Below are 10,595 nucleotides of genomic sequence, written 5' to 3' on the forward strand. Positions count from 1 at the left end.
ACGTAGTACACTCATCATACAAAGTCACCACCCTTCAATACCTGCTCTCCATGTCGTCAAGGACTTCCACCAGACTTAACTAAAAATAACAGTGGTTAATCCAGCCTTGCTTAATGCAGTTTAGAATTATGAAACTATACACTTAAGAAGGCATTTTGAGTAGAGTAAGTGAACAGGTGTTAATATGAGGCAACAAGATGTCTAATACAAAATCAGACACTTTTATTTCCGAAAGTGAGAACAACATCATTAATGGAGAGTCAAATTTCCCTTGATCTAAGGTTACGATGGTTAGTTACTACAGGTTGCATGAAATATTTCATCAGTACTCCAGAGTTATGTATACATTCAACAAGTAGAAAGAATGGGTCCAAACAAAGACAACCCACCAGAAAAGGTGTATTATACACACTCATAGAGATATATCCATGACGATGGTGGGCATATAGGATGTGCAGCATAGAACACAAGACAGAAATTGGTACATGGTTCACATGCTAGTGAGAAAGGCGTGCATTTGATGGCATACCAAATCTCCTTTCAGCATTTTGTTGAAGATCAACGTTTTTATTTGGAACTGATAGTTCACATCAATCTAGCATTTTTGTCCAATCAAATGGATCCCATGCCCCTCGAAACTCTGCTGCTGCTTTTTTCTGGTGCTCATGGGAATATTGTTTTCTCCTCCTGTACATTTCTTCTTCCGGCAATTTCAACATGCCAATGATGACATTTCTGCCAAATTCGCTTTTGAAGTCCTTTTCATTATCAATTACATGAACATAACCTGAATGAAGGCCAAACTCTATGTTGAAATAAGGGAAGTTCTTGGGGATGCATGCTCGTAAACCACGTCCACTGGTGTCAATCAGCTTTTTTGCATTATGCTGACTCCATTCATCCTCGGCCTCATCAATTGCCTGTAAGAAAATAACAGTCAGAACACAATATCTGATGCAATATTTTGTCTTTTGCAAATCCCTTTACCTTTTTAAAATATAGAGGTGCCTGCTTTGCTACATCAGGAGGTACAGGGATGCATTCTATCAAACAATGGCGGCGCTGCCGTGCCAAATGCATCGCTGTCTCCATGAAAAGAACTTCTTCGTTTCGACTCGCAAACATTTGAAGAAGGCATTTTTTGAAGTTTCGAAGTTCTTCCCATATAGAGTCATCTACATTTCGAGAAGATGTTTCATGCTGGAATTCAAAATATATGTATGGTAGTTAGCATGGAGTAAAAAAATCACATGATTCAAAAAAGAATATAAAGAACTGACTATCATTTCATAAAAACATAAGATAAGGGCAAGATGATTTGTAATCAATGCAAGAGACATGCAATTGACAGCAACATTTTACAAATTATCCAATTCGAGGTTGTATGTAGAATAAAACACCAAAGCTGCCTTTTAGATGTTGATGTCACCTAGCAAATATTGCAGAGCAGATGTTCATCTTTAAAATCCACCCTATCTCAAACAAATAACAGATATAGGCTTTCGTAAAGTCATTTTCTGTTTCAATACCTGTCCACCCAGATTGCAGTATGGAAAAGAAAATAGCATGCATACAGATTGCAGTATGGAAAATGAACTAAAAAGTTCATAAATGTAAGCAACCAAGTAATTATTTGTGTTGTTTTTCATATGACTTGGTTTTTCGTGAATGTACCTGCATGGGAACAATAAGGCAATGCCCTTCTACAAGGGGCTCCCATGGTGTCATCATCAAGTAGCAATAATTCCCTATGGAAATAGTCAGATGAGTAGAACGTGATGGATTGTTGAAACAGAACTGGCAACGCTCTTCTTGAGTAATGATTCGCTTGTGAGACTGGATTGCTCGCTTGGCTTCTATATCCCTCGGATCCTTCGATCCCTTTTTCTTTGATTTCTTCAATTTTGAATCTTCAAAATGACCACTTCCAAACTCATATTCATCATCTACACAAGTCAATGAGCTGTATTTCTTATTCTGCACGATGCTTTCCATCAAACCATCATCACCACTCTTGTTCTTATTTGATCTATGTTGATAATCACCGATTATACTTTTCAAACTTTGGTTGTACTTTGGAGGGTTCATGTCATCCTGCACGCTGCATGTCGTAGATCAAATTAATTTTAAAGAGTGACATTTTTCAAATAAACCTTTTCTGATGAAATGCAAGAAAAAAATGGCCCTCTGGAAGGGTAACATATCTTTTAAATCTGTGGATGTGATTGGACAACATAGCAAATAGAAAAGATAATTAAAGACAGCTAGCTCAATCTTACCCTGACTTGGTGACATTGTTCCCCAGCTCTGTAATCTGGACTTCCTTTTTCATATTTTCTAACTGCTTCTACAAACCAAAATTCTCTGTTAGGCTAAAGCGGACAATGTTGATAAATACAGTTAAATGCTTTTAATGCATGTTAAACTTTGGTAAATTAACCCTTTCTTACACTTTTAATGATTCATATATAGAAGCTATGGTATTAACAAAAAAATACATGATCAGGAAATTCATAATACTCTTATATGAATTTACTTTCCAAATAGTACTAGAAATTTAAGTACATCACTAACTCATTTGTGTAATATGTCTTACAGTTCTTATTAATTACTTGTGAGATTGGGTACAATTGGTTTGGATTTACAAATATGATATGCAGTTTCAGAAAAAAAAAAAAGGTTTTAGAAAATAACTAACTTGAATCTGCTCTGCTTCTTTGATCTTCCCAGACAACCGAAGTTGCAAAGCTTTTGCAGCTAGTTGATTTGCAGTCATGCCCACAGTTGATATGGAACCGACATTCAATGGCCTTACTTCACCTTGTACATCTGCATTCTGGCTATCAGGATTACACATAGTCTCAGCGTGTGTCTTTGTTGCAGAGGCTTGAAAAGACTGTAAAAAGCTTCCATCATTTTTGAACTCATTCATGCTTGCCGCAGCTGCTTGGAAAATTTCAGTATTTTCCACAAGCATTGAATTCGTTTTCTTTTTTTTCCATGATAAGGATTCCGATTCCCGAGGTACCCTCATTCTCATATCATGGGTCCGAACATCTTTTAGGTAGTCCCGGTTAGAAGATCTTTCTATATCCTTATCGTGTTCTTTAACGTGTTCTTTAACACGTTCTTCCAACTTCATATCGCCAGTGCTGTGCTTCCTGTCTCTTATTGCATGCAAATGAGCATGTGAATGTGCTACCTTTTTCCCTGCAATATTTGCAGTCATCTCAGCGATGGAACCCCAACGCTCCTCGACAACCTGCATAACCAGAGCGAATTATTTAACTGTGTTAAAGAAACAAATTGCATGGCCACTCAAAAAAGAAAAGAGTTGTACCAAATTTTCTTCCACAGAAATGTACTGCCCACCCACATTCTATACAGATTTCCATTGGAGCAAACATGAGGCCCGCGTTTAATGCAAACTAATTATGGCGCTCACACATACAGAATGAGGTTATATGCTGAATCCCAAGTATGCAGCTCATGTGTATGCAACCTGTTCCTCTCCTTATAAGATTTCTGGTTCTGATCTTGTTATCCATGCTTGAGAGGTGTTAAACATCATCACTTTACTGTAATGAAGGTTTACCAGCAAACTTTTGTCTGCACAAAATGCTTTTAAATTGTTTAGATGTCTTTATTGTCCCTCTGGAGAGTCGGAGATCAACACTATGTCATCAGCATATAATAATATCTGTATGGCTATAGCCACTAAACTAAGCATGCGCTTGAAACACCCAATACCTCCATGTAATGTGATTCTTGTTTTACTCCCATCATGCAAGCCACAACTGCTAACAACCCATTGGAGATCACACTTTTCTCGACACAGATTCACACAGTGCATAGATTCCCCATTGCATAGATATGGGGATGCCCACCTGCTGCATGAGCCAAACACATGGTACAATTTCAAAGGCTTTGTGAAATCCACAAAGCAATAAAAAATCCTCTTTTTATTATCTTTGCTCTCCTCAATAAAGGCTCAGAGTGTCAATATTGATCCAAAGTTGTGAACCCATTCCTCTCTAGACAAACTCAATTGTGACTCTAGGATCGGATAATATAGTTAGCCAAGTAATAACCAACCACCGATCATGATTTTCCAATAATTGCTCGCTATCATGGCGTCTTTGCTCTTGAAGATTGGTAGAATGGTATGTTTTTTCCAGCTAGTATGGAACATAGCTCTATTAAAATGTGTGCCAGGAACAAGAGCATGGTGTCATGGGCATGGATAAAGTGTTCACCTACAAATTCATCATGATCTTGGGCCTTTCCAATTTGTAACCAATCAACGGCATTTCTTACATTTTGTGGAATTAAAGGGTAGATTCATGAAGTAACAAATAAAACATAAAAGATCCTTGAAGGGCATAATAACTTCTCTTATCAACCTAGCTCTATTATATTTTATAAAAAACATTTAATAATTACAGCGTTTAGTTCCTGAAACTAAGTTATCTGCCTAGTCAAAATGCAGCAGGCAACCACTCAAAGCATCAGAAGGAAAATAGGATGAGTATTGATAAGCTCTCAATGGAAGCCCTGCTAGATGTCAGCTATAACACTAGCTATCCTAATCTGCACACTAGATCTTCATCGACTCATCTCCCAGGATGGATGAACAGAAAGATAAAGAATGGGCTTAAATCCAGACCTTGTGAAGAGTGCGCCCTTCTCTTTCAGCTTGTTCCTTAGCTCTCTTCAAAGCTTTCAGTCTCCAACTAAGACCACCATCACCAACAACTGCATGGCTACTCTGGGGGAAATTCAAGGTCTCCACATTTTCTGGCGGATGGCCGTCTCCACCATCTTTCATGTACGGATTGAGTTCCTTGGGGTTTACTTGAAACTTCTACATAAATAATCAAATAAGCACAAATAATTACAAGCCAATAATGTGTATAAATCAGCAAAAAAATTTACCTCTTCAATTTCAGTTTCAAAAGCAACTGGCCCTTTCTCAATCTCCACTACTTGAGGTGCTTCCACCATCCATTCCAAGCCCATTGATTTACGGGCTTCAATGGCTCTCTTCTTGTCACCAGTACGTTTTGCATCATCGTCAGAACTTTCTATAAAATTTACAAAACTAAAGTTCGTTACATAATTTCAAAATCAAAATGGGAAAAAGCATGTGGAACTTCAGAATAAGGAACACATTGGCATATAAATTTTGCAAGAAACCACTAATATATCTCTTTTATTGCATTTTTCCAGTAGATTTGCATGAAACCCACCTTGATTGTAAATTTAGTAACTTGGTATAATCATTCAGATATATCTTGAATATTATTCTCATACCCCATTGTCAATCACTTACATTTGCTAGTTGGAGAAACGGTGTTTTAATTTTCGTTTTTACTCATCTGTAATAGCTATACTATAGATTCTTTTTCATCCCAGTATGTATGAAGATCAAAATACTCGTTACCTGCCTCTCTCTCTTTCACACCATTATTAAGTCCTTTCATCAGTGTAGTTTTTGTCTTAGTTTATTGAACTCCCACCATATCTACCTCAGGTTGAGTCCTTTCAACAAGGTAATTTTGAGTCTTAAATATAATGAATTCCCTCCATTATGCTTTTAGCCATGAATTCTCTATTATCATTATTGAACCATTTTTCATCCTTCATCCTAGAGGTTTCTTAAGACTTCGTCATTCCCCTATGTTTCTTACTCTCATATCCCCAAGAAATTGAATAATGCATGCAACCATGCAGATAGAGTTTATTACTCAAATGTAATTTTTGTTCTTCAAACCTAGAATCCCTATAATAATGCAAAGAAAAATGTAGAGTTTCTACCTGAAGAAGAAGAAGAAGTTTTCTTCTTCCTTCTCTTGGATTTATTCTTCTCCCGCCTTTTTCCATGCTCTTTAGATGATTTCCTTCCTTCTTCTCGGGATCTTTTCGGTGACTATTTGAATTACATACCATTCAGTATTTGTTTTGTAAAAGAAAACTTTCAAGAACAATGTGGAAAATTTGAGACAAAGAAAATGATTCTCACATGCTCTCTGTTTGATGTAGCCTTCTCACGGGAAACAATGCGTAAACCGCTCAACATGCTTGAGTTTCTGTACATGCATAAAGATGTATCAGTGTGGACATTCATTGCCTGATGAACATAGTTATGACAAATGAAAATTCTATTACTTCTTTATAGACTTCCCAAACAAGGTAAGGGTGTTATGCCTAGCCTGCCAAAATTGATGTAGTTTTTCACCAATGGAGACAATGTTGAAGTTTCTAATTCTAAACGGTCTTAAATGCTAATCAGTGCATAGAAATAGGCCATCAGTATAGGCACTCTCCTATTTGTTCATTAATTGTATCTCTCTTTCAACCTTGCAGCAAAAGATGGAAAAAATAGGAGGAAATTTTCTGAAGTCAAAGGGAGCCAGCAATGGTGAAAATGAGAAGGAAGATCCTGCACTCAATAATCAAAACAAAAACTCAATTGAACAAAACAAATAAGTTAAAATAATGGGACATTTATCTTTTTGGAAGGAAAAAGAGAAGTTCACTAAGTTCTCCATTCAAATGCATATTGTTAAACCCAAAATCAACAGCTCTAAGCTGCACGAGAGAAAAAAACATTCTGGTTGAAGCAATGCTTGGTGACACGACAAAGAGTGGATGTGGTTCGATTTTCTATGTGAAAAAATATCACAATAAGGACACCACCAAACTAATGGTCCAATTTTCTCCTGCCCCAAGTTCTCCATTCAAATGCATATAGTTAAACCCAAAACTAACAGCTCTAAGCTGCATGAGAGAAAAAAACATTCTGGTTGAAGCAATGCTTGGTGACATGACAAAGAGTAGATGTGGTTCGATTTTCTATGTGAAAAATATCCCAATAAGGACACCACCAAACTAATGGTCCAATTTTCTCCTGCTCCAAGTCCAACATTACAAATAGGTGGTATAAAAATGAACCTCTTGGCCTCCTCCTTTCAACTGTTATCAGAAAGATGTTATAAACTTATATGTCACGTGACAAAAGGGATGCATAACAAAAAGAGAGTGTTGCTGCTGATTCAGTTCTCCAAGAGCTTCAATTCATGCTTCTTCGAGAAGTTTCATTGTGAGAACAGGTCCAAAATATGAGGAACCCATAAGTATCTATTGTTTGCAAGTATTCCAGTGTAGGAAAACTTCATTACAACGTCATATGCAGATCCAGTTCAAAATTGTTCCACATATTCCCCTTGGAGCCTATAACCCTCCTATGGTGGTTATTTTCACATAATAGCAATTTTTCTAATTGTTCTAATTAAATTTCATTTTTCTGGTATTTAATTATTCATTTTTGGTGAAAATTGCCCAACACTACAAGTGATCTTAGATCATTCTGCGAGATCAGAAGACTTGAAGACCCAAGATTTGATTTATGGAGGGTTAAGATATGTGGCATATTACTTAGGAATGTGACCATGCTATGGCAAGTGTCAAGCCAACTACTTTGACAAACCTTATATGATCTAATTTGAATAGGAAATCATTGCATATACTCCAACGATTGTAACACATGAGAGTTTTGTGACCCTCAAGGATCACAATGCTGCATATGAAGTTTGGGAAAAGTTAAAAGCAACATATGAAAACACTACACCTCATTGAATTCATTTGATGAGAAAGCTAGTGTACAGGCAGTTGGATTAATGAGAGACTGCTAAATAGCACATATCCACTTTCATTGACATATTGAAATCATTTGCCAGATTTAGGCCTGCAAGGCTTTGATGATAGGCAAAATGACATATTCCTTATAATGACTCTTCTTGACTAGTGGGAGACATTTGTAGTCTCTTGGTCTAATAACAACATTATGATTGATGGGGCTAAAGCCTCTATCTTGAATGAAGTGATAAGATGGGACGTCAAGAGTAGTGGTTTTACAAAAAATTAATAAGAGCAAGAGCAAAGGCAAGTCTAATGTTACATGCTACTAATTTGGTAAGGAAGGCCACAGGAAGCATGATTGCATGTGCTTTAAGAAAGGACTTGAACATGGAAAGAACGAAAATGACAAGAAGGATGCAAAAAAGACCAACTATGGTGATACAAATATGATCATTGTCTTCAGATGACACTTCGACACTCCATGTGCAAGATATGCAAATTGCTGAATGTGATATTATTGATGCATTGCTCATTGTTAATGATGAATGGAATCTAACCTAGATTGTAGACTCAGGTGCCTCATTCCATGTGACTCCTACGAAGGAGTGCTTTGCCACTTTTCCACATAACCAACAACCAATTATGGGGATAAAACAGTTAAAATCACCAACAAGATTTGCTTTTCATTGTCAGCTTTTATATTTTTGTTGTGTACTACCATTCTAAAAATGCCCCAGAAACATGTCTGGTAAGAGTTTCTTTTTGTAACCATATCATCCATGGGTCACGTTTGCCTCTAGTGGAGGTTAATATATCGTCATCATAATAGTCTCTCAACATCAAATAGGGGAGAAGCCAAGATGACTTGGTATTGTTTGAGTACATGAACCATACATTTGAGGAATATTTGCTAAAGATGCTCTTTGAGTCTACTTGCATCTACTCTTGCATCATAGATGAGTTTATCTAGTCTATTTATTTTTCTCTTCATGGAAATTTGGGGTTTTATTTCCTTTCTCTTTTTCTTAATATCTTAATAGTGAATACAACCATTTATTTGATTCTCTCCTCTTTTGACTAAATTTTGAGAAGCTTTGCATCATTCATTGGTTTGCTCATTCTTGCTCCTCCTTTGCCATGGAATTAGTCTTATTATTTATTATGTTCTCTCTTCCCCCTTATTGAATCCTTAGGGCGGGCAGGTTGTGAAGAAAAGCTTGCCAAAACCAATCTTATCATGTATTTTTTCCAGCTATATATATGAAAAATCAGTCTTTCAAGATCTTTACCTATATCCACGTTGAATACAGTTTGTTCATTTCTCCACAAACCTAAATTTTGAATGTTCCAAAACTAGATTCTCATGACATAGATATAGATACAAAAGAAACACCAGTTTATGTTAGAAAAATAATGGGAAACAACAAATCTAGCAATGATTTTGTGGTGTTTGAGGAAATTATTTTTTTTCATCCCTCAAATGTGAAGCTTGATTACCCCTCGTTTAGATATCGAGTCAATTTTGTTTCTTTCATTTCCATTTCTTAGAGATTATATATACATATACATATACATATACATATACATATACATATACATATACATACGTGAGGTTTTCAAATTACAGAACGGCATGCAAGGGTGTGTGTGTGTGTGTATTAACCAGTTTCGGTGTGGCCAGACCCTCTCTCTCTCTCTAGGCTTAACCTAGTGGAAAGCTATTAGGCTATAAACATAAGGTCCTGGGTTCGAATCCATGCTTGAACTAACGACCTCACGATACCCAAAACGATTGATACAACTCTCTCTGTGCACATATAAATTACCTCTATGTCTCCAAGCAGCAGCTCCCAGGATTTCCTCTATTTCTTCTGTGTGGAGAGAGCATGCGTGACGCACGAGAGCCGCACTTCCTCTGAGATCTTCACGCCAGCCAGCGACATGGCTATCTTCCAATTCAAAGCAAAACACTCCTCAGTCTCTGTATTTCTCTCTCTCTCTCAATCTCTGTGTTATGTATACATATATACAAGAGAGAATTCATGAACAAAGACTTTATTTATTTCCACAACATACCCTTCACCATCTTGTATGTGTGAGAGATCTCATGAATAAAGGCTTTATTTATTTCCACAACATGCCCTTCACCATCTTGTATGTGTGAGGTGGATTCTATGGTCTGCTCCGGTTTGGTTTGGTCTGGTCACCTACATCCTTTCTCTCCCTTTCCACAGTTAAAACCAAAGGAGAGGGCCATCCAAGTACATACTTAAAGGAAATTAGGGTTCTCAAATAAGTAAATGGAAATCACATGATATCATATTGTCGATTCCGCAAAGCCTTTGACATTGTCCATAGAGGGCAATTGTTTGATAGGCTTAAATTCTTGGAGATATCAGATGACATTATTTGGGCCATCTATGCTTTCTATGAGCAAGTCTTTGGGTGCATACGATGTTCGGGCGGTCTATCCAATTGCTTCACTAACACCATTGGTGTAAAACAAGGTTGTCCCCTATAACCGATTCTTTTTGGGATCTACATTGATGAGATTACAAATTTTATTGCTCATAAGTGTTGGGAGACAGGTCCCTCCGGATGGGAAGGAAGAAGAACAGTGCCGACGAACAAACTCGGCCGAGGCCGAAACGGTATGAGGAGTACCCGGCTACAGAGAGCCGGATGATACAGTCCCGGTGAAGACCGGATGAGGAGTACCCGGCTACGGAGAGCCGGATGATACAGTCCCGGTAAAGACCGGATGAGGAGTATTCGGCTATGGAGAGCCGGATGATACAGGCCCGGTATGAACCGGATGAGGAGTACCCGGCTACGGAGAGCCGGATGGTGCAAAACCGGTGAGAACCGGATGAAGAGACATATTCGTAAATATGTTTCTGAGAGCCCATCGAGGCTACATTTGTAAATAACCGAAAAGTCATATTAGTATAAAT

At 37.4% G+C, this 10,595-nt stretch overlaps 1 protein-coding gene across 3 annotated transcripts; it reads right to left on the bottom strand.

The window, feature by feature from the left end:
* Positions 1-202: 202 nt before the first annotated feature.
* On the bottom strand, positions 203-9,629 carry LOC147854223 (CwfJ-like family protein). Of its 3 annotated transcripts, none has more exons than XM_087331307.1 (10): positions 9,468-9,629; positions 6,023-6,089; positions 5,818-5,929; positions 4,936-5,084; positions 4,667-4,861; positions 2,699-3,262; positions 2,280-2,347; positions 1,675-2,101; positions 988-1,200; positions 203-920 (listed from the first exon to the last, which is right to left on the bottom strand). In XM_087331307.1, the coding sequence occupies exons 2-10, from the start codon at positions 6,077-6,079 to the stop codon at positions 591-593; spliced, it is 2,115 nt and encodes a 704-aa protein (XP_087187433.1). In that variant the 5' UTR covers positions 6,080-6,089; positions 9,468-9,629; the 3' UTR covers positions 203-590. The 3 variants fall into 3 exon arrangements, with proteins under 3 accessions (XP_087187433.1, XP_087187434.1, XP_087187432.1); XM_087331308.1 differs by having other exon boundaries at positions 2,280-2,341; positions 4,667-4,864; XM_087331306.1 differs by having other exon boundaries at positions 4,667-4,864.
* Positions 9,630-10,595: the final 966 nt, after the last annotated feature.

The sequence above is a fragment of the Azolla caroliniana genome, unplaced genomic scaffold (genome assembly GCF_043228905.1).
Source record: "Azolla caroliniana isolate FFs.n. ecotype wild unplaced genomic scaffold, voAzoCaro1.0.p SCAF_15, whole genome shotgun sequence".
Taxonomy (NCBI): domain Eukaryota; kingdom Viridiplantae; phylum Streptophyta; class Polypodiopsida; order Salviniales; family Salviniaceae; genus Azolla; species Azolla caroliniana.